General features: G+C 47.0%; 1 protein-coding gene across 6 annotated transcripts in view; it reads left to right on the top strand.

Annotated features, from left to right (window-relative positions):
• Positions 1–26321, top strand: part of PCDH11X (protocadherin 11 X-linked) — a 1005792-nt gene that overhangs the window by 489892 nt on the left and 489579 nt on the right. For all 6 annotated transcript variants that reach the window (XM_083160344.1, XM_083160340.1, XM_083160341.1 and 3 more), the window contains exon 4: positions 15732–15803. In XM_083160344.1, the coding sequence (XP_083016470.1) occupies positions 15732–15803 (72 nt within the window). The remainder of the gene's footprint in view (positions 1–15731; positions 15804–26321) is intronic.

Below are 26321 nucleotides of genomic sequence, written 5' to 3'. Positions count from 1 at the left end.
TTGATTGTGTGTGACAGCGCACCGAAATCTAGGTAAAAGTTCTGAAACTCTCACAGAACTTCAAGTAGAAGTTTAACTTTTAGTGAAATATGAACCTAATAATAAGACACCAGATGAAGATGGCGGAATTGTCTAATAGCATAAGTAGAATGAGTGATCATTGCTTCCTTCTTCCTGCACTTATTTGAGTGAAGAATTAACTCATACTCCCTGCTGCTGCTAGGACCCTGATCCTACCACTATATAAATCAGTCCCCCCATTCCCTTCGTCACATTATGTCACTGCCCCTGACACATGCAGCCCTGTCCTCACTGACACATCCCTTATCTCCTGATATACTCTGTGCTGCTGGAGACCCTGCTCCTCCCACTATATAACTCTCAGTCTGTGGCTTCCTGCTGCCTCCATTCCCCTCCTCACATCATGTCACTGCCCCTGTCACATGCAGCCCTGTCCTCACTGACACATCACTCATCTCCTGATATACTCTGTGCTGCTGGGGGACCTTGCTCCTCCCACTATATAACTCTCAGTCTGTGGCTTCCTGCTGCCTCCATTATCCTCCTCACACAGGTCACTGCCCCTGTCACATGCAGCCCTGTCCTCACTGACACATCACTCATCTCCTGATATACTCTGTGCTGCTGGGGAACCAGCTCCTCCCACTATATAACTCTCAGTCTGTGGCTTACTGCTGCCCCCATTTCCCTCCTCACATCATGTCACTGCCCCTCTCACATGCAGCCCTGTCCTCACTGACACATCCCTTATCTCCTGATATACTCTGTGCTGATGGGGACCCTGCTCCTCCAACTATATAACTCTCAGTCTGTGGCTTCCTGCTGCCCCCATTCCCCTCCTCATCATGTCACTGCTCCTGTCACATGCAGCCCTGTCCTCACTGACACATCACTCATCTCCTGATATACTCTGTGCTGCTGGGGACCCTGCTCCTCCCACTATATAACTGTCAGTCTGTGGCTGCTGCCCCCATTCTCCTCCTTACATCATGTCACTGCCCCTGTCACATGCAGCCCTGTCCTCACTGGCACATCACTCATCTCCTGATATACTCTGTGCTGCTGGGGAGGCTCCTCCCACTATATAACTCTCAGTCTGTGGCTTCCTGCTGCCCCCATTCCCCTCCTCACATCATGTCACTGTCCCTGTCACATGCAGCCCTGTCCTCACTGACACATCCCTTATCTCCTGATATACTCTGTGCTGATGGGGACCCTGCTCCTCCAACTATATAACTCTCAGTCTGTGGCTTCCTGCTGCCTCCATTCCCCTCCTCACACCATGTTACTGCCCCTGTCACATGCAGCCCTGTCCTCGGGATGCAGTTAAAATCCCGGCGGTCGGGATCCCGGCGTTCAGAATCCTGACGCCGGAATCCCGACCGCCGAAATCTCGACACATTCTCCCTCCGTGGGTGTCCATGACACCCCTGGAGGGAGAATAAATTAGTGTGCCGAGCGTAGCGATGCACCGGGCCCGCTGCGTGGCGAACCACGTCCCCCCCTTGTCGGGATTTTGGCTGTCGGGATTCCGGCGTCGGGATCCCGACCGCCGGGATTCAGTACTGAATCCCTGTCCTCACCGCCAAATCCCTCATCTCCTGATATACTCTGTGCAGCTGGGGACCCTGCTCCTCCCACTATATAACTCTCAGTCTGTGGCTTCCTGCTGCCTCCATTCCCCTCCTCACATCATGTCACTGCCCCTGTCACATGCAGCCCTGTCCTCACTGACACATCACTCATCTCCTGATATACTCTGTGCTGCTGGGGATCCGGCTCCTCCCACTATATAACTCTCAGTCTGTGGCTTTCTGCTGCCTCCATTCACTCCTCACATCATGTCACTGCCCCTGTCACATGCAGCCCTGTCCTCACTGACACATCCCTCATCTCCTGATATACTCTGTGCTGCTGGGGACCCTGCTCCTCCCACTATATAACTCTCAGTCTGTGGCTTTCTGCTGCCTCCATTCCCCTCCTCACATCATGTCACTGCCTCTGTCACATGCAGCCCTTTCCTCACTGGCACATCACTCATCTCCTGATATACTCTGTGCTGCTGGAGACCCTGCTCCTCCCACTATATACCTCTAAGTCTGTGGCTTCCTGCTGCCCCCATTCACCTCCTTACATCATGTCACTGCCCCTGTCACATGCAGCCCTGTCCTCACTGACACATCCCTCATCTCCTGATATACTCTGTGCTGCTGGGGACCCTGCTCCTCCCACTATATAACTGTCAGTCTGTGGCTTCCTGCTGCCTCCATTCCCCTCCTCACATCATGTCACTGCCCCTGTCACATGCAGCCCTGTCCTCACTGACACATCACTCATCTCCTGATATACTCTGTGCTGCTGGGGACCCTGCCCCTCCCACTATATAACTCTCAGTCTGTGACTTCCTGCTGCCCCCCCTCCCCTCCTTACATCATGTCACTGCTCCTGTCACATTCTGCCCTGTCCTCACTGACACATCACTCATCTCCTGATATACTCTGTGCTGCTGGGGACCCTGCTCCTCCCACTATATAACTCTCAGTCTGTGGCTTCCTGCTGCCCCCATTCCCCTCCTTACATCATGTCACTGCCCCTGTCACATGCAGCCCTGTCCTCACTGACACATTACTCATCTCCTGATATACTCTGTGCTGCTGGGGACCCTGCTCCTCTCATTATATAACTCTCAGTCTGTGGCTTCCTGCTGCCCCCATTCCCCTCCTCACATCATGTCACTGCCCCTGTCACATGCAGCCCTGTCCTCACTGACACATCACTCATCTCCTGATATACTCTGTACTGCAGGGGACCGTGCTCCTCCCACTATATAACTCTCAGTCTGTGGCTTCCTGCTGCCCCATCCCCCTCCTCACATCATGTCACTGCCCCTGTCACATGCAGCCCTGTCCTCACTGACACATCACTCATCTCCTGATATACTCTGTGCTGCTGGGGACCCTGCTCCTCCCACTGTATAACTCTCAGTCTGTGGCTTCCTGCTGCCCCCATTCCCTCCTCACATCATGTCACTGCCCCTGTCACATGCAGCCCTGCCCTCACTGACACATCCCTCATCTCCTGATATACTCTGTGCTGCTGGGGACCCTGCTCCTCCCACTATATAACTATCAGTCTGTGACTTCCTGCTGCCTCCATTCCCCTCCTCCCATCACAAGTAAACGGTGGTCATCCTCCTGCGTCCAACTGCGCCATAGCTACACAATGCGGCGACTGTCCCGTAACCTGGCTGTTCCTGCTTATATATCTTCTATATTGTTTCTCTATGTGCAGTACGGTGATCTGCAGTAATGTTGCCCTGTAATAAGGCTCTTGCTGAGAAGACCGTGTTCACTTGGAATCGTGTGTGTGTGTGTGTGTGTGTGTGTGTGTGTGTGTGTGTGTGTGGGGGGGGGGGGGGCTGATATTTTGTTTTGCGTGATATCTTCTTTATAAATCCATCCTGATTAGAAGAAATGTCAGGTACAGGAGAAATGGGCCACGGGCTCCGATTATCGCGCTCAACCTCCTCGCTTGTCAACAAACTACAACCGGTATATTTGATGTCTGGCAGCCCTGATGGAATAAGACAGTAATTACAACAAAGCTTCGGAACTCTGTGTATTGTTTAATTCCACCTTCAAAACCTGTTGAAGCTCTGATGTTTCATTCTGAATTGCCCAAAATATATAAAACGCGTAACATAGAGCAGAACGCGGCTCGCGTGCCCCCGGGCAGCCTGTACGGAGACTTGTCTGCAGCTGTGACTCGGAACGGTTGTGACAACCTGGGGAACGGGACCGCTACGGTTATTCTGACGATACAATTACATTAGAACTAAACTTTCAAGTTAGGAGGAGTCATATTATACAGAATAAGGGTCGGGTTCAGAGGGGTGCCGGACGGGGGCCGAGACCCTCGAAACGTCATTAAACCGTTTTCTGCATTTCTTCAAAAATCCCTGGAGTGCCGTGGCGTGTTTTCTGATTTGCTTCAGATCCCACTTTACTATTTTATTACAATTCTACAAAGGCACCCGGGTGGCTGAGTACCAGTGGGGCAGTGCCGGCTCGCAGCACATATATATATATATATACCGGCACTCAGGTCTGGGGATTGATGCCAAATGGACTTGCTCCGGTGCCCTCTTTCAAGAGGGGATGTATCTTTAAGGAATATGCGGCAGAAATAAGCGGCTCTTGGAGGCTGATTCGTGGTGAAAACAGCAGGAATATTTATTCCTTGTGCAGGGATCAAAACGTTTCGGAGCTCGGGGGCCCCGTCGTCAGATATATATATATATATATATATATATATATATATATATATATATATATATATATATATATATATATATATATATATATATATATATATATATATATATATATATATCTATCTCTCTCTCTCTATCTATATATATATATATATATATATATATCATTTTTTTATATATATTCTTGCGGCCTGGCACTCTCCCTGTCTTGTCTCCAACCCCGGTGCCCATATATAACCTGTTGAAAAATCCTTTATTCACTAATTATCCCTCGTTTGGGAGCATTTTTCGTGATTTGTATTGTGTGTGGCCCTCGAATATTTAGTGAAGTGTTAAGCGGCCCCCCAGCCAAAATAGTTGCCCACCCCTGCTCTATGGGCTGATTTGGCTGCCATCCATAGAATCTGGGGTATGCACATGTGGAGTACCAAGGGCCGATACTGCGCATACGCCGGTGGCTGACATCTGCAGTGCACTGATGGAGCCCCTCTCATTCTTGTTTGGCTCTCACCAGAACGTCCAATCAAACTGGGTCCCGCTGCCCAGCCGCCGCTTTGGGGAGACGGGCAGGGTTAGGGGGGGGGAGGCTTTCGGGGTGGCGATGGGGTTCGACGGTGTCGGCGGGGGATGCAGCGGACTGCGGAGGGGAACTCCGTTGCCAAGGGGTGCGTGAAATGGAGTCGGCCCTGCAAGAACCAGGACGGCTCCATCTGTTCAGGTGTCGGGACCGTGATTTAGTTTCTATGGGCTGCTCTGACTTTATGAATAACTTCACCCCTGACTATCGCAAAATGAAGGATGATTTTGAAAGTGATGTTCTTGTTGAACTAACTGCAAACGGCACCTCCCCCACTATCACCTGACGTTCTGAAAACCATCAAAAATGTGAGAAAGTAATTTACAGACCGGGTGAAGATGTATTAAGCCTTAAAAAGAGACAAATGTTAGGGTGATAAATGGCAGTCCAGCTGGCTCTAGTGCGGACCTAGAGGGAGGACAGTGGGGACCTAGAGGGAGGACAGTGGGGACCTAGAGGGAGGACAGTGGGGACCTAGAGGGAGGACAGTGCGGACCTAGAGGGAGGACAGTGCGGATGTAGAGGGAGGACAGTGGGGACCTAGAGGGAGGACAGTGAGGACCTAGAGGTAAGACCGTGCGGACCTAGAGGGAGGACCGTGCGGACCTAGAGGGAGGACCGTGGGGACCTAGAGGGAGGACCGTGGGGACCTAGAGGGAGGACAGTGAGGACCTAGAGGGAGGACAGTGAGGACCTAGAGGGAGGACAGTGCGGACCTAGAGGCAGGACAGTGCGGACCTAGAGGCAGGACAGTGCGGACCTAGAGGCAGGACAGTGAGGACCTAGAGGGAGGACAGTGAGGACCTAGAGGGAGGACAGTGAGGACCTAGAGGGAGGACAGTGCGGACCTAGAGGGAGGACAGTGCAGACCTAGAGGGAGGACAGTGCGAAGATTCTTCCTGATCCCCACACAGCGATGCTCATTATAAATATTGATAACATTCCCTGTGAGATTGGCAATCAATCCATTGATTCTTTAATTCTGTATCTCCCTTTGCATTGAAGTTCAACAGTCCGTTGACCGTCATGGTGAGAAATCTCTTCTTCATTATGGGCCTGATTTCAGACCTGCACAGCCTAGCAAACAGTCCCTGAACCGGGCCCATAATGTAGAAGGTAAACACCGCTCCACCAAACTCCCCCGCCGCTTGAAGCTGACAACCGTGGTTGTCAGCTGTCCGCCCTCGCATTCGCGTAATCGGCCCATTAGAATGAGTTTGCCCAGCATACGCTAATGGACCGCCCCACTGCCCCGCGCCACACAAGACTGTGAAGTACACAGGGAGGAGATAAAGGGCACGGTGACAATTGTGCACGAATGAAATTTGATTTGGGCAAAATTCTGCCGTGAGCTCCAACATGTCTATTTATTAACCCCTTGCGTTGTCTGTAACAGGAACATTACAAGTGTTCCATCCCTTTATTTAACTTTTCACCCGCGGGTCTTCTCTTCCCCACGTTCTTTAAATGAATTTCTATGGAAGCTGCCAAGTGAGAGTAAATAAAAGCGCTGTTTGGCGGCATCGTCGGTATCATCGTCCTTTAATGATCCGTTGTATTTATTTATTTTCCCCGTCACACCTTGAAGATGGATTAAAGTCGATTGTTGCACAAAAGCATTAGCACAGGAGGGTCAGCAGCGCGCCCGGCGCAGGTTTTAGTGACGCCGCGTGAAAGCATTGTTCTCCAACGATGACCTCTTTGCACAGAGTGATGCTTTTATCCCTCTCTGCATCATTATGTTTGCTGGAAAAAAAATCCCGCTGAGCAACATCATAATAACGTGTAATCTTCTTCCTCCGTTTAGCTGGGATTTAAGGAGCCGGCGTTCATGGAAGTAGTTTTCTGAAAACCTGATCTATAATTTGCCAAAATCACCCTAGCAAAAGAGCAAAGCATTAGAAGAGAGGGATAAGTGTCCTAAAACTCTTAAAATGAAGATTATGTTGAAGTTTCCAATCCTGCACAGAACCATCTGGCAATGTAGAACTTTCAAAAACAGCTTTTTTGTTGTTGTTGTTGTTAAGCCGTTCCTGGTGGTGACCGTGAAGGACAAATATATGTAGAGGGCTGCGACGTACAAATATACATTATCACAGTCATAGGTAACGATTCCAGGCAGATGGAAGCAGCGATAGAATATTTTGCATCACTGTTTTTGTATCCACAGTCATGGCAACCACAGTCACATGGCCCATCTGATCACTCTTGTTTCATTACATAATCTCATTTCTTCTCCCACCCCTCTCTGGAATTATGTGGGTGATTCTGGTTGACTCGCTAAGCAGCATAAATACACTGGTTAGCGAGTCAACTACCCCCCCCCCCCCCATCGTGCGCGCATTCTCAGCACATTGTGAATGGATGTTTAGCATAAACTCCCATTCTCAAGGGTGCGTATGGGGGCGGAATCATTCCACAGTCTTGACTGACCTATATTTGCACCGATGTGTCCAAGAACGGGGCAGGTGGCTGAAGCCTGCATGCGTTTGCATGGGGACAGCCATCTTTTTCCTGGATGCACTCAGTTTTTTTGTTGGAAAGCGCCCCCCATGTGTGAACGCCTTGAGGACTACACAACACATTAGAGGGATCCACACAGCAGCCCTGCACATGCGAATATGCTGGGGACCGAACAGATCAGAATGACCTTTTATATGACATGCTGAGAATCTATAACATTGTATCTGGCATACAAACCTGTCCCCCAAGCTCCCCCCACAGAGAGATTTTGAAAAGGACATAAGGATTTGTATAAGAGCAGCTAAGAAAAACACTTTAAAGGAACCTTACCTGATGGAAAGATAAAAGACCATAAAGATAGTTGAAGATTTTGTACTCCGGCACAGCAGCGGAACACAGAAAACGGCAGGTGGCATCTATTTACACAAGACGCCGCCTGCTTAATTAACATACTATTGTACAATAATTGCGCCCAATGACGCAGCTGCTGTGTGAATAATTCACATCTCTGAAGCAGGCATCGTGTCCGTCAGATACTGTAGCAGTTTGCTTTAGTGATGCTCCTGTATCCGCATTTCAGTACAGGTTCTCATTATAAACAAAGCCAAATAAGGACACGGCAGCATGGAGGGTGGAATAAAGTGATGGGGGGGGGGGGCTGTTACGTTATGTAGTAGTTGTCCTATGCCGTGATATCACCTCTGACGGAGACACCTAAATGTAACTGTGGTTACAGACAATTATCTGCTGCGGCTCCTCTTTATCACAAGCAGATCTTGCCAATTTGCAAAAAGTATCCCAAAGGTAAAATGCTATTGTCAAAAGCGTTCTCGCAAAATGGTTCAGCCAACACGGTTTATTCATATTAGCAGCTGACTGTACGGGAACAAACTGCACCGAGCGGAAGTAATAATGAGCAATAAGTCTTATGGTAGAAGTAATCTTAATTATTCCGTAATACTAGTTTATTGGGGGAAATTTACTAAGATGAGCGTTCTATTGAAGATGGGATGTTTCTGTTGAAGAATGGAGATGTGCAGGCGCTCTACCACTAAAATATGCCATTTGCCATCACTAAAATATGCCAGACCCAGACAAGACCCCGGAATGCTGGACCGGACATCAAACGCTGCATTTCGGAGCTTGTAGTGTTCGGTCCGGTGGGGTGTCTTGTCCGGGGGGATGTCTGTGATAGCTTTCACCAGGGACATGGCGAAGGGGAGATTACAGCCTCCCTGTGTGGTCCGGACTGTTCCGGATTTGGCTACATGCCCGGACCAAATAGGGAGGCTTTATTCAGTGGCATAACTATAAATTTTGCACCCCCCTTCCAAAAAGATTGTGGTGCGCCCCAACCCCCACCAGGCTCCTCTCCAGCGTGTGACGGGATGACGTCACACGCATAATGGAGAAGCTGAAGCAGGAGAGAGGAAGAGAGACCGGCAGACACTGCTGCTTCCCTTGGCTCCGATGCATCCCAGGCCGCCTCAGCACGCCCATCCGCCCGCCCATCCTGTACACAGTAGCCAATAGCCAACTCTGTACAGTCAATTAAATCAGTGAGGGGGATTTGTTGTCTCTGCCATGGCCGCACCCGTGCTGCGGCTTACTCTCCTCCGGTGCTCAGCTAGTGGGCAGTGGCAGGTAGCAGCATGTCAGTGCGTCCAGCGCAGCGGCGTAACTATAGCACCGCAGCCCCCGCCACCGCGGGGGAGCGCTGTGCATGTGGGGGCGCCGGAGGCTGCGGTGCTATAGTTACACCCCCCAATCCCCCGCAGACTTACCTATCTCGCTGGTCCCGGCGGCTCCGTTCTTCTGCTGAGGACCAACACAAAATGGCCGCTCCCATATAGCACACAGTTCTCTGAAACTGTCTGCTGTACGGGGGCGGCCAGTTTGTGGTTGTCCTCAGCAGAAGAACGGAGCCGCCGGGACCAGCACGATAGGTAACTGGCTGGGGGGGTTTGCATGGGCGGCGGGAGGGGGGTGGGGTGCTTGGCGGGGCCTGGCGGGGCGGCGACGGGGGGCGCCCCCCCCAAACGGGGGGGGGGGGGGCGCCCAAAACTGAGCTACGCCACTGGTCCAGCGGGTGTTGGCGCCCACATAGATCCCACTGTGGCTTGCTCCCCCAAGCGGCAGCTGGGGCTGCCTTACAGTAGTGACGCCACTGGCTTTATTCTCTCCCTCCTCCCATCCCTGGTGACAGCTGTCACACCAGCCCCACCAGACAGGACACACCCGGCATTCTGGGGTTTCGTCCGGGTCCGGTTTTTACCCATACCCTGCAGCCACACATGTGCCCTGTTGGCAGGTAAGCAGACAGTGCCCTCATCTGTATGTTTTTTTTTATTAACTTTGCCCAAATATATATGATTTATGATGTATAACACCAAAGGGCATGATACAATTTATTATACAGTAGAGGTTACATCATTGCTGCGCTTCGGCACATCACACCGTATAGTATATTACTCTATTAAATATGTAGGACACCCCTGCAATCATGTTCTCGTAGCATTGTACATTAGACGCGTGAGTGGGGTATGCCCTTATCTGCTGATTGTGTCCCTACATGTGAACGTAATACCCTAAATACAAAACACAACATAAAAATGTCATTTCCTAGAGAGAGAAGGAAAAAATGAGGTTCTGTTTCCCGGGGGCCTCTTTGTGCTCTGCTTTCACGATCAATAAAGCCCAGGAGCGCACCTTTAATGTCCCTGACCTGGTAACCTCTACCCCCCCCCCACACACACACACATTAAATTGTATAACATTAAGGCCTTTTATTGCAGGGCTTTAGCTGGCCAGCTCAGGGTGGGACAAATATAATTACGAGATCTGTAACAATAGGAAGAGTCGTTATGGAGAAGGAAACTCATTTGTTAGAGCGTTGACACCAATTCAGGAACGATGAGTGATAAACATTAAATTCACTTCAGCATTTTCAGGCTAATCGCTTATTTTCACTTAGCACAACACACCGGAGGATAACCATCTAGGTAACAGCAACGTTTTATCGGTATTAATGTAGAATTTGTCAAGTGTAAATAGACCTAGCATTTGATGGCATGAAAAAAAAATCTTAAGAAATGTTGTCCTGCTCATTATGTCATTTTTATACTGTTTGGATTCTGACCAGATCTACTGGGAGGCACTTCCACAGATCTGTCATTCGTCCTGTACAGATATTACCATTTAGGTTGTTCTCACATTTCCAAGCATGTCCCACTGTCCTTACTTTTACAATCATATTTTGGTCACCAGGCCCTCATCTGTACTGATCTCTGAGGTACACATCTCTACTGGTCACCAGGCCCTTATCTGTGCTGATCTCTGAGGTACACATCTCTACTGGTCACCAAACCATCATATGTGCTGATCTCTGAAATACAGTCCTCTACTGGTCTCATCTGTGCTGATCTCTAGTCACAAGGCCCTTATCTGTGCTGATCTCCGAGGTACACTTCTCTAATGGTCACCAAATGATCACCTGTGCTGATCTCTGAGGTACAGTCCTCTACTGGTCACCTGGCCCTTATCTGTGCTGATCTCTGTGGTACAGTCCTCTATTGGTCATCAGGCCCTCATCTGTGTTGTTCTCTGAGGTATACTACTCTACTGGTCACCAACTCCTCATCTGTACTAATATCTGAAGTATACTCCTCTGCTGGTCACCAAACAATCATATGTGCTGATCTCTGAGGTACAGTCCTTTATTGGTAACCAGGTCCTCATCTGTGCTGATCTCCGAGGTACACTCCTCTGCTGGTCACCAAACCGTCATCTGTGCTGATCTGAGGTACATTCCTCTACAGGTCACCATGCCCTCATCTGTGCTGATCTCTGAGGTACATTCCTCTACTGGTCACCAAACTGTAATCTTTGTTGATATCTGCGGTACAGTCCTCTACTGATCACCTGGTCCTTATCTCTGCTGATCTCTCAGGTACAGTCCTCTACTGGTCACCAGACCCTCATCTGTGCTGATCTCCGAGGTACAATCCTCTAATTGTAGCCTGGCCTTTAACTGTGCTGACCTCTGAGGTACAGTCCTCTACTGGTCACCTGGCCCTTATCTGTACTGATCTCTGAGGTACATTCCTCTACCGGTCACCTGGCCCTTATCTGTGCTGATCTCTGAAGGTACATTCCTCTACTGGTCACCTGGCCCTTATCTGTGCTGATCTCTGAAGGTACAGTCCTCTACTGGTCACCAGACCCTCATGAGTGCTGATATCTGTGGTACAGTCCTCTACTGGTCACCTGGCCATTATCTTTGCTGATCTCTGAGGTACAGTCCTCTACTGGGCACCATCACCAAACCCTCAACTGTACTGATCTCTGTGGTACAGTCCTCTACTGGTCACCTGGCCCTTATCTGTGCTGATCTATGAGGTACAGTCCTCTACTGGTCACCAGGACCTCATCTGTACTCCTCTCTGAAGTACACTCATTTAATGATCACCAGTTTTTCACCTATTCTCATCTCTGATGTACTGTACAATCCTCTACTGGTCACCAGCCGCTTATGTGCACTAATCTCTGATGTATAATCTTCGACATGAAATGTGGTAGAATATGTCGGCTACTATTATGGTTACAGTTCGGAGCAGCTGTCTTGGCAATGACAGAAACATGAAATGCTCTGGTAGATTTGGGCCTACCATCGTAAAACCGTTATATCCTTAATTTGTGTTGTGCCATTACGATTATCAATGAGTAGGCTGTGGTGATGGCAAAACTGTGGCCAGGAGCAAGATACGTCTGTTCTTAATCGTCCCGCAGAACTGTACATGGTGCCATTCAGTCATGTTGCGCAGTTCTGCTTGCTGCGCTGTTTGTCACCTTCTTTGTGCTGCGTCCTCTTGCGTTGTAAATACAGGTCTATAATCAGAGAAAATTGGAGTTTGTTTGTTAGCTGTGATCAGCTCTGCAATAACCATTATATTTATTACCATGAAAAACTAATGACTCCTGGATGGGATGGAAACGCCGCTGTGGAGAGCCGTTAGGATGATGCATTTATTTCTTAAATGGATTTTGTTGTCATAATACCGTTACCATGAAAAATTAAAGACCTAAATTAGGTATAAGAACACAAAAAATTACCCACATATAAAACATCTTTAACTTAAGTTATCGTTCTATAATTAAAACAAATAATAATCACAGTTTCCCTATCAATTCCTTCACAGGCAACGCAATAAAATTACAATCCATGGAAGCTTGTGCCTCATATAATATAATCTGTGTTTTGCTTTCATCGCATGGAAGTAATTGGCGGATACGTATGTAGAATAAATCTGACTACAGTAGGTCAGAGGAAGTAAGGATTTCTTCTGTTCGTTATACAGGTCGAGTATCCCGTATCCGAATATCCGTTATCTGAATTATTCCGAAATACGGACATTCCAGAAAGTGAAAAAAAATTTTTTTTTGCTAAAAACTCACTGGGGACATTTGTAACAGCATCACTGGGGACATGATATGTAACTGGCACTATATATGTGCAAGACAATGATTGCTTGGCATTCAAATTCAGTGCTGAGATAGTACACAAATTTTGTTTCACGTTTTGAAACCTTGTTTTTTGAACAATTAAAATATATTTGTGTGTATTTTATGTGGTAATAAAATATATTTGTGTGTATATTATGTGTTTATACAGCATAAATGCAAGATACTTCAAAATACATCATTGAAATATTAAAATATTCCGAAATACGGAATAATCCGTTATCCAAAATTCTCCTGGTCCCGAGCATTTTGGATACGGGATACTCAACCTGTATTCTATGACCTTTGGCGTCTCTTTGGTGAATGTTGCGACCCCTTGCAAAAAAGTTTCTGGTGCACCCCTCCCCCCCTCCATTATAGTACCTGCTCATTGTTGGGGGTTCTGCATGTTGGCAAGTGATACTCCAATCCTGGCCACCGCAGGGGGTCTGCAGACTACACAGCGTCTCCAAGTCACTGCTGTCATTTATCAATGCATAGACTGGCCCAGGCGGAGAACCGGGGAATTCACCTGTAGGCCCTGATGATGTTTGACCTCACCCACTTTTTAAGGGGACGGGGCTGACACACATTTTCAATAAGTGTCAGCAGTGGATGACTTGGCGGTGGCTGCAGGATGTGAGCGAGGGTTTCTTTGGCTCTGTTCCCAGAGAAGCCATGTGAGCAGTCTGGCGAAATGCCATGTGCCGTGTCATGACATCACATGCTTTGATTACGTTCCCCCAGTGGGCCTTTACCATCCCTTTGTGGCACTGTACCATGCTATGAGTAAAGCATGCTTTAGTTCCCTTTCTGGGCCAATTTGTGATAACATAGCCACAGTTTTGGTAAGCCACCATTACCGGTTCTTGCCTCTGTAGTGATCACTCTAGCACCCTGCACCTTTCAAAACAGTACATGCAGTTCATCTTTCCTGCATGGGCTGTCACACTCTGCTTTGGGGATTCTAGCACAGTCTGGTCTGTATCTCTCTGCTGAAATACAGATCAGTCTGTGCTAGAAGCACCACGTCAGAGAGTGACACCTTCCTTTAATACTTGGAAATAATATCTGCCTGTTCTCTACTGATACATGGTACAACTAGTAGTAAACATAGCACAGTTATCCTGTGCAACATGCCCTGTGCTACTGCGTACATCAGCCTTCTGTGTGTACAGTAAGTCAGTGGTTTTACCAGGGAACAGCAGAAGATGCAGAAGATTTTATAAAAAATATCTATCTATCTATCTATCTATCTATCTATCTATCTATCTATCTATCTATCTATCTATCTATCTATCTATCGCCCTTGTGTTAATTCATCTCTAAGCATATAAGTATGTTTTCTGTTTATTAAATGTTATTTTATTGTGAACACTAGACTGCGCTTTGTTGGCACTACATATAATCATTGCTTGTGCAGTTTTTCATAAAGTTATAAATCATTACAGACACCAGATTACGCTAATAAAACAAATGTGTTTAACTAAAGAAAAATTACTACCAAAAATGTTAAACGTAAGTCACTCACCAGCAACATGCTATGGATGAGTGCACACCAGCACAACAAAGAAGACCCTGTGTGTGATCATGTATTGCTGTTTCTCTCTATACCTGGAATGGATTGCGCGTGCATGTGAGACGCTTGCACGTCCCCATATCGGCGAATGGTGCGCCGGAAAGCTATGTCTCACCTGTAGGATAAAAAAAAGCGTGGCTCCGTCTGTACTTGCAAAGAAACTCCTTAGTGGCCCTCCTGACAGAATGTAAAGAATCCATGGGATTAGAAGTAAAATGAAGGGCAGCAGGAGATTTGGGACTGAAAGAGAAACCTCCTGCAGGATGCTGGCTATTAGGCATTGATTTATATTTATAAGTACATACATCTGCATTTGCTGGGCATTAAAACAAAGTAAGGAAACTGTATTATGATACATTATATATTATGTAGTATAGCAGTGTTTGTGATACATAAAACCAACCCCTTTCGTACGTTATATCTCTCTTATAACCTGATAGCCGCCCCATCAGACAGCTTCCTCTCAGACAGACCACATCATTTGATCTTCCTGAGCTGGCACTTTAATGCGTTCCAGTGACTCAAGGCAGCCTGTGAAACATGAAATGATGAACACACATTTAATCAATTGATGGAACGACCGTTAATGAAGTGCGCATTTCTCGTTGCAATATAATACTCTCGAGATTGTTTTATCAGTTGGTAATAGTGTGTTACCCTCTAAGTGTAGGACGCAGTATTAACTTTCTTATTCTACTGGCGGAATAATCATTAATTTCAAAGCCCCAATACTCCAGAGGCGTCTGCAACACATTTGCTGTGGGAGGGAACTGCAATTCATTACCCGCATCTCCTGTCGGTAAATGTTACCACTGACAAATTTTCCTAATGAGCCCTCGGTCTGTTCATCGGCCAGGGAGGCCGCGTGATCACGTGTGTGCCGTGTATTACAGCCCAATGTCCTTACGGACACAGGAAAGTTCATGAACAAATATATTTTTACATTCATATTTTGCTAAATGTACATTGGATGAGAAACCCAGTGTAGATTGCTGTAGATCCGGCATGTCCAACGTTGGCCCTCCAGATGTTGTGAAACTACACATCCCAGCATGCTTTGCCACAGTTTTGCTATTAGAGAATGCTAAAACTATTGCAAAGCATGCTGGGATGTGTAGTTTCAAAACATCTGGAGGGCCAACGTTGGACATGCCTGCTGTAGATTTTCTGTAAATCTTGAAAACATGCTGTGCATGCCATTTCTGCAGGTTACTCGTATTGTAGGCCAAGCCCGGAATTTAAAATGCTTCTATCGGTCCTGTGGCCCTGTGTGTATTTCAACCATCTAATGTTTACTTTTTATTATTATCTTTTTTTAGCATGGAAAAGATGCTGGAAAACTTCAATCTCCACTGAAAGAATCAAATCTGGAGACCTGGATTCAACCACCGGTAAAAAAAAATAACTTACTTGCAGAACACGGTGTTTCGGATGTAGTATACTTCACCCACTTTTGTTAAATATATTTTAGTATGTCCTAAAGTACATTATTGTCCTCAGAATGTTTTATCTCTCTCCTTCCGTGTCAGAGATACATATTGTACAGCTTCCTCTAGTCGCTGCGGATTCGGTATGAAATACCGACGGTCAAAATACCGACAAGGTCAAAATATCGACATTTAAAATCCCGACAAGGTCAAAATACCGACATATAAAATGTAGACAGGTGAAAAAGTCAACATGACTTTCGGTCGACAGGTCGCGAGGTCGACATGGGATTTTTCACAGTTTTTTTTACCCGAATGTAGACACAGTCGACATGGACACAGTTGGAAGTCAACCGCAGCCCCGCGCATCGCTCGCAATGCTTCGGGCACACTATTTTATTCTCCCACCACACCCTAGTGGATGGTAGGGCATGAAATACCACCTGTCGGCACATGTCGGGTCAAAAAACAGTGAAAAAACCCATGTCGACCTTGCGACCTGTCTACCGAAAGTCATTTTGACTTTTTGACCTGTCTACATTCTATATGTCGGTATTTTGACCTTGTCGGGATTTTGACAGTCGGTCAATGGTTGTCGGTATTTTGACCGTCTGGATTTTGACTGCATCCCCCGTATATACATCATGATTGTAGTTATGATTTAGATGTGTTATGATTTAGATGGGACGGCGTGCTGACTCATACCTTACTGAGTCATATATTTTCCATTACAGCTGTAATTAGGGTGCTGCCATTACAGGTAGGAGGCACTGTTGGCAGCACTTGTCAAAGGTCTGTTTCACTTACTTGTAGTCTCGCTACCCTCTCTGAAGCCTGGCATAAAACATTCAAGAACCCAACTTGAGAGCTCTTTGCCACCAAGTTGCACTGCCCCTTATTAAATTTCAAGATGCTGCCACATTTGGGACTCCAACCACTGTGGCATTGCAGCCAGACACTCTCTTCATTGGCTGCACACTACATAGATCTATTGATTTGCAATGCTGATTATTTTCTAAGAAGTACAAATCGCTTCATATACAGTAATTCGAAATCTCATAGTTCTTATGCAAGATAAAACCGCTCAATGAGAAGGGTGTTTGACTGCAATGCAGTAGGCCAAAGGTTCGAATTCCAGGTATGGCTTAGGGAACTGTGTTATTTCATAAAGGGCGGTTTAACTAAATTACAAAAAGCCCACCCAACATGAGAAGTATGTTTTCAAAGTCCAGACAAGTGCGTTATATTGTACATACAATATGATGCACTTGTCTGGACTTTAAAAAGAAAAGCATTTTATGTAAAATAAATATATATATGCCTATAAAAACACCATGAAGGATATTAAACAGAGGTGACGTTCTGCTTTGGGGTGACACACCTGTCATCTGTCATTGTGTCGCCCCTTGCAGGCGGCCAGTACCTGTCCCTGTTACAGCCTCTCCCTGTATACCCGACACACTGCGATGAAAAGTTAATTTTCTCTGAGAATGTTTGTTTGATTGAACAAGATATAATTTTCTCTATCGATGGACTATAAAGAAATGTAACCAAGAAGCAGCATAAATGATTAGCCCATTCCGGCGATACAGGGCTGAATTAGCTGCGAGCTGTTGTTTGACTTATGTCGGGTTATTGAGAAGCTTTCATTAGCCAGGCTGTGGTCTACAGACAGTTTATCTTGGGAGCGCTTGTTTTATTATCATGATCCTGAAATTACTGCGCCAGACAAAGCGAGTGATGGACCTCTTGGGTACAAGTTGTTACAGTGTCTCGTGGATTCCGTTGTGTGTTCAGCCAATAGAAATGAAATATAAGAAGGAATTTTGTTTGCTTGTTTCGGTTTCTAAACAACATGCGGCGGTTATCTAGACAAAGTGCGTCGCCAGCAGCCATGCCGGCCCTGCTTGTGCTGGAGAATTATACGTATATATTGTACATATAGATGCATTCATGGAGTCATTGATGTAGCATTGTTTGTATGCTGGTTTAAAAGATTTAGCGGCCTATTTACTAAGCCTTGGACGCAGATAAAGCGGAGAGGAGATAAAGTACCCGCCAATCATTCTTCAGACACAGGGTGTAACATTGAGGTTAGGAGCTGATTGGCTGGTACTTTATCTGGGTATTGCTCATTGGGTCGGCCAAATTAAGGTCCACCTAAATTGGAACGCTGAATGTCAACAGGCCTTAGGTTGACACATAAAAACGGTCGACATGCCTAAGATCAACAGGGTCAAAAGTTTGACGCAAGCATTGGGTCGACACTGGGAAGATCGACAGTTAAATGCTCGAGATTTTCAATTTTTTTTGTCCCGAATGTCAACACAGTCGACATGGATACTGAAAAAGTGCACCGCTACGATCGGCACATTCTTATATTCTCCATTTACGCCCTAGTAGATTGTAGGGCAGGAAATACCGCCTGTCGGCATATGTCGGCTCAAAAAAAGTGTAAAAACCCCATATCGACCTTTTGACTATCGACCTTTCCAATGGCGACATAATGCGTACGTCGACCTTTTGACCATGTCGAACCTTAGGAATGTCTACATGTTTCATGTGTCGACCTAAGGCCAGTCAACCTTTGGTGGTCCACCCAATGTATGTCGACCTTGATAGTGTCAACTTAATGACCATATACCCTATTTCTTAGTAAACAGAGCCCAAGTTTGTCGTAACTAATTATTCCTTTATGCAGGAAAATGATCTTTGTTTCATGCATCGTTATTCATGCGGAAACTATGAACTAGATTGTCTTCTGTACGTCATACTGTACATTATCACAGTGTAATGTCGGTAGGATGGCCTGTCTCACACCCTGGTCACATGTTCTGCATTCAGTTGTCATGTGACGGATAGAGTAGAAAACGTAACCAATTAGATGCTTGGAATTCTACCAACAGCACAGAGTATCTAAGGAGAGATGGAAGCCGGTCATGTCGGAGGCAGCGCCTCATCAGTTTGTGCCATGCGGGGCACAGAACAGCACAGAGTGTATGAAGATCTGTGTAGTACATCATCCAATCAGATTGTATGTAAGGGTGCTCTCATTTCTGCCAGTGTCATCTGTACTGCCAACGTGCAAACCCATTCATTGTAGCTCTGAGTGATTCCAGGTCAGATGCCCGACAAAGGGTTAATGCATTGTTCTACATTCCATTATAGCGGTAATATTCCCTCTCCATTCCAGAACAGAACTCTGCTCTCAGCCCACAGTGGTTTTACAGCAGAATAATTACTGACATCATCAAATAATGAGAGAGCAGGGGTCTGTCTCCGGAGCCTGGATTAGCATCAGGTTCCTCAGACAGAATATTCAGCCAGCTATCTGTGGTTCACAGCCTGACATACACTAAATGGGTGATATATATATATATATATATATATATATATATATATATATATATCTACTATAGTATTAAGGTTTCCAGAGCGACCACAGGCACAAAGGAATAGGGACGTCCATAAAACGCTTAGCGCCCCATTTTTTATACCGTCTGCCCCCGCCCACCCCTTCCTGAGTCACTGAAGGCATTTGTTCATATACGCCAGAGAAAGATCAAACTTGAATCTAGCCCTAACTACGTACAATGTAGGCATTATTCTGAAATAAACATTAACACAGATTGCGAAACAAAAACATGATCATTTCCTGCACTGATTTTTTTTAAGGATCACAAATTTTAATCTCGGAACGCCGACTAACAAGATTACTCCTCCAATACTCTAACTGTAAATACATCTGACAAAGGGAATTGCGCACTAATCACATACCCTTCCATTGCACGGTTTGGAAATATGCTGCAAATTATTTATTCTGGGGAATGTGAAATATTCTCATTTGTGCGCCCACTGAAAGTTCTAGCCCAAACGAATTAGCATTTTTTGAAAAAAATAGAAACAAAAAGTAAATCTTTTATACTATGTTCTCAGATTGTTTGTATGTGGCGGGTACAGATTTTTTTATGAAATGTCAAAGCACTCTCTGCATTTTATATGTAGGTGAAATAAGGGATTATTAGCGCCCCTTGTTCGGCACCTGAAGGTATTATTATCTATGTCACATTACTGTGGAGGTCAGGTTGACTTTTACAGCAATAAAAAACCCACAAGTTGAATGGAAAGAATTAAAAGTTTTCCCTGTAAGGTGTTTAATCAGCGTGTAATCAGTGAGCCGGGACTGTATGTGCTCGCCGCAGACTGTTACGTCTACCATTTATTTGCAGAAAATTTGTCAGCAGTGAATTTTGTTTGTCAAAGTGGAATATTTAGAATTCAGATTTAGCATTTAGAAGAATGTGTGCTCAGAAGAGATTTATTTCATTTTTTTTGCGTGGTCCCATTAAATAGTTCTAAGGGGATTTTCCGCTTTAACGGCCATATTTATCAAGATTATTTTTATGAAAGTAATGTGAAATGGGTGTGTTAGCGCAGGAGGTCAGTGAGGGCAGACTGGAGGGGAGCATGCTGGTAGCGCTGGAGGCCAGTGAGGGCAGACTGTAGGGGAGCGAGCTGGTAGCGCTGGAGGCCAGTGAGGGCAGACTGTAGGGGAGCGAGCTGGTAGCGCTGGAGGCCAGTGAGGGCAGACTGGAGGGTAGCGTGCTGGTAGCACTGGAGGCCAGTGAGGGCAGACTGGAGGGGAGCGAGCTGGTAGCGCAGGAGGTCAGTGAGGACAGACTGGAGGGGAGCGTGCTGGTAGCGCTGGAGGCCAGTGAGGGCAGACTGGAGGGGAGCGAGCTGGTAGCGCTGAAGGCCAGTGAGGACAGACTGGAGGGGAGCATGCTGGTAGCGCAGGAGGCCAGTGAGGACAGACTGGAGAGGAGTGTGCTGGTAGCGTTGGAGGCCAGTGAGGGCAGACTGGAGGGGAGCGAGCTGGTAGCGCTGGAGGCCAGTGAGGGCAGACTGGAGGGGAGCGAGCTGGTAGCACTGGAGGCCAGTGAGGGCAGACTGGAGGGGAGAGTGCTGGTAGCGCAGGAGGCCAGTGAGGGCAGACTGTAAGGGAGCGAGCACGTGGCACAGGAGGCCAGTGAGGGCAGACTGGAGGGGAGCGAGCACATGGGGCAGGAGGCCAGTGAGGGCAGACTGGAGGGGAGAGTGCTGGTAGCGCAGGAGGCCAGTGAGGACAGACTGGAGGGGAGTGTGCTGGTAGCGCTGGAGGCCAGTGAGGGCAGACTGGAGGGGAGCGAGCACATGGCGCAGGAGGTCAGTGAGGACAGACTGGAGGGGAGCGAGCACGTAGCGCAGGAGGCCAGTGAGGGCAACTGAAGGAGAGTTAGCTGGTAGTGCGGGAGGCCAGTGAGGCCAGACTGGAGGGGAAAGAGCTGGTAGCGCAGGAGGTCAGACTGGAGGGGAAAGGGCTGTAAGAGCAGGAGGCCAGTGAGGACAGACTAGAAGGAGCGAGCTGGTAGCGCGGCATGCCATTGAGGAGATTGTTGAAGAAGTTGATCTGAGAGACAACCAGTGAGTGAATAATAAGTTTAGTCGCACTCTCGGAGACACACTGCCCAATGCGGGCAATGTTCTGGGCGTAGCTGGAACCTACAGGATTGAGGCAGATACGGAAAATTTGGAGAAAAGGAGAGGGAGGAGTCAAGAGACACCCAAACAGTGGAGTTTGAAATGGGGATGATTTTGGTGTTAAGTGTCAAGTAATGGAGATATAGTCTGGGGGGGGGGGGATTTGGAGACTCTTGATGGAGTAAAGAGGATGAGTCCAGTTTTGTGCATGTTGAGCTTTAGAGAGTGCTCAGACACCCAAGAAGAGATGGCAGATAGGCAGCTGAATACCCATGAGAAGATAGAGTGGGAGAGTTCAAGAGAGGAGAAGTATACAGTAGTTGAGTTTTGTCATCATAGAGATGGTATTAGAGAGAGAACCTTGGGGGGGAACCTAACATAGAGGGTGGAAGGGGGGGGGGGGTGGATGGAGCCAGAGGTAGATACAGAAAAGGAGCGGTAAGCAAGGTTAAAGACAAACCAAGCCAGAACAACTGGAGGATGTGGAGAAGAAGAGAATGATTCACAGTGTTGAAGGCCGCAGAAAGCTCCAGTAGAATAACCAGTGTGAACTGACCCCTGGATAGCAGGGCATTGGTGACTTTAACAAGGGCAGTTTCAGTGGAGTGGGTGAAAACCAGATTGAAAAATGATCAATGAGGTACTGTAGCTGGTGAAGATGGCTGTATACTAGCTGCTCAAGTAGTTGGGAGGCGATTGGGAGAAGAGCGTTTGTGCAGTAGCTAGCAGCGAGGAAGGGTCAGGGTTGGGGTTTTCAATAATAGGTGAGGACAAGAGCATGTTTGAATGGTGAGGGAAAGATGCTGTCAGACAGTGATAGGTTGAGGTGAGCAATGGGAGAGCATGTTTTATATAGTGTAAATATAACTTAAAAATGTAGTTACAAATAATAGAAAATGCACAAGTTGTAGAAATACTGCTGAGTTATGTCTGTCCTGACTGCTTATATTGTAATTAAGTTCCTCCTGTTAATGTGATATGCCGGGCTGCTGTATTCCAAGTACCCAGAGAGATGGAAAAAGGCTCTGCCAGCGAGATTGATAAATATATTAAACTACTGTGTTCCAGTGGACAATAAATTGTGTACTATTAAAGGGTAACTGCCTAGATCATCTATCCACTATAATATGCTGTAAAGTCTTTATTGATCTGCTGCTATAGTCATTATGACTAATTCTCTATTTGTATCAAACACTCGGCAGCAATTCGCAGCGTCCGGCTGAAGCGTCAGCCCTTTGTGTCAATAAAACACACAGTATTCTGAGTCCTGATTATTTAGTCACAGATTTAAAATTTAAAAACTAGCAGTAGCGCAAGTCTGTTAGTAAGCACCCACCGAAATTGTAAGCAAATCTAGAACACTAAGGGGCGTATTCAATCCTGGATTCTGACCCGTCAGAACGTTCTGAGCCGTTTTCACCCAGCTCGACAGTTTCTCGACAGGCAGAATTCAATGTCCCCCCTGTTGAGTGGTGAAAAGGGGATGTTTAAACGAAAACACCTGTGGATTGTCGAGAAACGCCCGTTTCCGACAAAACAGATCCGACTTGTTTTAAAGTTGAATATGTTTTGTAGACCGCCGCCTTCGATGAGGTCTGAAACCGCAGCATTGAATAGGCAGTGGCCGCTATTTCTCCTGTCGGAAACAACGCCCGGGAATAAATCCCCCCCCTAAATTACAAAGTTTTATATAGTTCTTGTGGTGGGTCAGTAACTGTCGCAGTAGAAGCCTCGGAAAGTGTGCAGGCCTATCTGCATTCTCCGCTTTATAGTCCTGTCGTTACCTGTGCTACTGTAAATCAGATCTTCCAGGAAGTCACCAGCGGATAACGGAGGAGAAGCAGCGGTGGCACAGAACTCTGCTGTCATCTAGAATAAGGCACCACACTTGGTGCAGCCACCTGGGGTAGGCAGCGAGAGGTTCTCAAAGTCACATCATTAAAAGTTATTCTTAGGAGAACCAAATGGTTTTGTGTTTGTCGCTCTACCCGATGTCAGGGCCAGAATTGGGAGAGTGATCAGCAGGTCTGTGTTTTATCTGCGGAGCATGCTGACACATGTTTGCCTTCAGCGGGAAGTAAGAATGACCGGAGACGGATCTATCTGAGGCCAGCCAAATGCAGGCTCTACGGTGCAGCAACGGTGCCAGTTCCCCGGCTCTGCAGTTGCGGCATAGCTATGGCCCTGTTTGAGGACATGCCCAAAAAGTAGACACAAGTAACATGTTGAGATGACGCCAGTTGTTTTTTTTTATTTTTGGATTGAAAAAGAATGCCAAGTGCAGCAGTAGTGGGGCAGGACACCTGGACCGTAGAATGGTAAGTGAAGCAAGGCTTGTGAGGTTACATGGTACAATAATTGGGGATCTACTTGTTCAGGTGTCATCATTGGCACCAAAAAAAAGTGAAAAACTCATGTCGGCTTTTCCAAGTGCTGACTTTTTCAGCGTCCATCTTTTTCCAGCGGACCCAATGGACCACACCCTTTCTATCCATCAAGGATAAGTATTCTCCATGTGAGACCCACAGTCTTGCAAGAAAGAACCAAACTTTTCCATGACATCACTGCAATAGCTTCCATCATCGATCCTTCCATCCCTGCTCTGTCCCCGCATCCTGATTCCCTCCCAGATGTGCACCAAGCAGAAATAGGTCCTTGAGGGTTTTCACGTCATTCCATTTTACGAGTCTGTAATTGTAGATCCCTCAGTTTAGCATTCCGAAAGATCCCGTCTTGCCAATTAAAAGTTTTGTAGTATTCCCATTAAAGGAAGCGGCAGAGTCTAACGACGCATTGTTGCGCAGTCAGATCTGCGCGGACCACTGATGCCTCGCATACGAGGCGCGGAAAGGTGGGCTCGGGAGCGGAACAGCTGTCATTCCGCTCAGCTCCTACTTACGCTGAAAACACCAGGCAGGGTTCTAGGAAAATCCCACCGTCCATGTTAGACAATTGCCTTCTGCATAAGAAATGTCACACAGCTCGCTAGTCAGGGAATGGCCTGGCACCTCGTGTTTTTGGCAGGCATCTCCGCGCAAACAGCAGGGCTGTCAGCTCTCAGTTTGTTCCTCAAAGGACAGTCACACTTACATGCATTCATGTCAAATTGTTTCATTTAATTTCAACACTGAAATGTCAGCAGCTTGCAGGTCCGCTTTCCGCACCATTAAGGACTTTGTGTCATTTATCCTTGCCGAATGTCGTGTGTTCCTTCTATCCTTTCCATGCTGTCATTTTTACACTCTAATAGGTCTCAGTCAGTAGCCCCTGTCTTGTTTGCTGGTCCCCATTGCTCTATTCTACATGGACGCGACGTCTTTCCCAGACATGTTCAGCCGTTCTCCTGTTTAACTGAAACATTCCGCCCTCTTACCGGCGTGTATCCGTGGCTGTGGAGGAGTACGCGAGACAAGGGCCGGTGATGCGCGTTAGGCCTGCTGGTTCCTTTTAAGAAGGTACAATAACAGGAGAATAAAGTGCCTTGGACTGTGCGTCACTCTGCGGTACATCTAATTAAAATAAAATCTTCTTCAAGTATGCATTAAATATCCCCGTAGGGCCTACGGCGTAGGCTGTATTGTACGTCCACCGATTGCCAATAAATTAGCAAAGCGTTAAAAAGGTTTATTAAGTGTGAAAAGTAAAGTTAGAGCAATGCGACCAAGGTTGTGGAAATTATTCAAATCCATCAACAGTCATTAAGGGGCTGAATGCCCAACGGTCTGCGGAGGGTCTATAATGGGTGCAGGCTGGCCCACTGCACCCGCAGCCTATAGCTATCTCCAGGACTGCCACCAGAAATTGTGGGGCCCAAGGCTGATAGAATAGGCAGTGCCCCCCCCCCTCTAGCGGCTCATGATTGGCTGCCAGTCCACAGGCTCCAATTGGCAAGAGGCCAGGGGCCAATAGCAAAATGGTGCCAGTGCTTACTCCATGGCTGCTTGCACATGCGCCAGCTGTAATGAGCTTGTGGGCCTGTCACCAATCCAGGGATGCCCCCCCCCCCCCATGCTGTCTGGGCGCAGCCTGATACCCCACTCTTCTCTGAACACCACAAGAGTGTTTGGCATCACCCTATTATTTGCCATCCACCTGTCTCCCACAACAGTGGTCAGGACAAAGAGCTGGCCATCTGCGGATACTGATACTTTATATTAACGGTACTACCTGAGCCCGGCTTGGTCCCACATGTTCCGGTGCACCACACTGCATGTGGCCAGAATGTCACTGGTATGTCCTGTTCACTTCAAAGGCCAGCGCGAACAGTCCTAACGGGTTATTATAATGAGTGAATTAAGCACCACTACAGGCTGCTCCATCTGCATACAGGCTGAGGTCCTTCACTACTGTGTTTTACATATACTCTTAGTACATATGCAGTGGCATCCGGTGGACAAGCCTGCAGTGTCTAGTTCAAGACCAAAAGGTCGACCTGCAAAAGATCGACAGTGACAAAAGTTTGACATGAAAAGGGTCGACACATAAAAAGGTTGACGTGCATTTTTTTTTCTTACTCTTTATACATTAACATCTATGCGGACTGCAATCGTGTCGACCGATTGACCTTCGACGTAGGCACCGTCGACCTTTCCATCCACACCTGTGTGAAGTAGACATAGTTTTCCCGCGAGACTTTTATATCTGGGCACTCGCGTCTGATCCCCAATTATTGCCATATCCTTTAGTGACGGCGGTATTTATGTCTCCTGCAGAAGCTGTTTGTCAGCGTGAGCGTCTGATTCCAGCATTGATCCTGTGGCATATGCTCGCAGTAATTCTCTCCCCTCAGACTTCACTTGGCAATGTCTCGTGTCTTAGTGCTAATTACTGTGAATTCAAGTCATTTATACTCACCCAGTTTTATCTTTCTGTTCCGCAATTCCTCATGTAAGGTAATGTGACAGCGCTCGGTGCTCGGCCTGGCATTTCTAGCGCTGATAACGGTCCCTGTAATGACATTTA

Source organism: Crinia signifera, chromosome 9 (assembly GCF_055691185.1).
Source record: "Crinia signifera chromosome 9, ASM5569118v1, whole genome shotgun sequence".
Lineage (NCBI taxonomy): Eukaryota > Metazoa > Chordata > Amphibia > Anura > Myobatrachidae > Crinia > Crinia signifera.
Note: the sequence above shows the minus strand (reverse complement) of the source record. Positions and strands in the feature narration are given on the sequence as shown.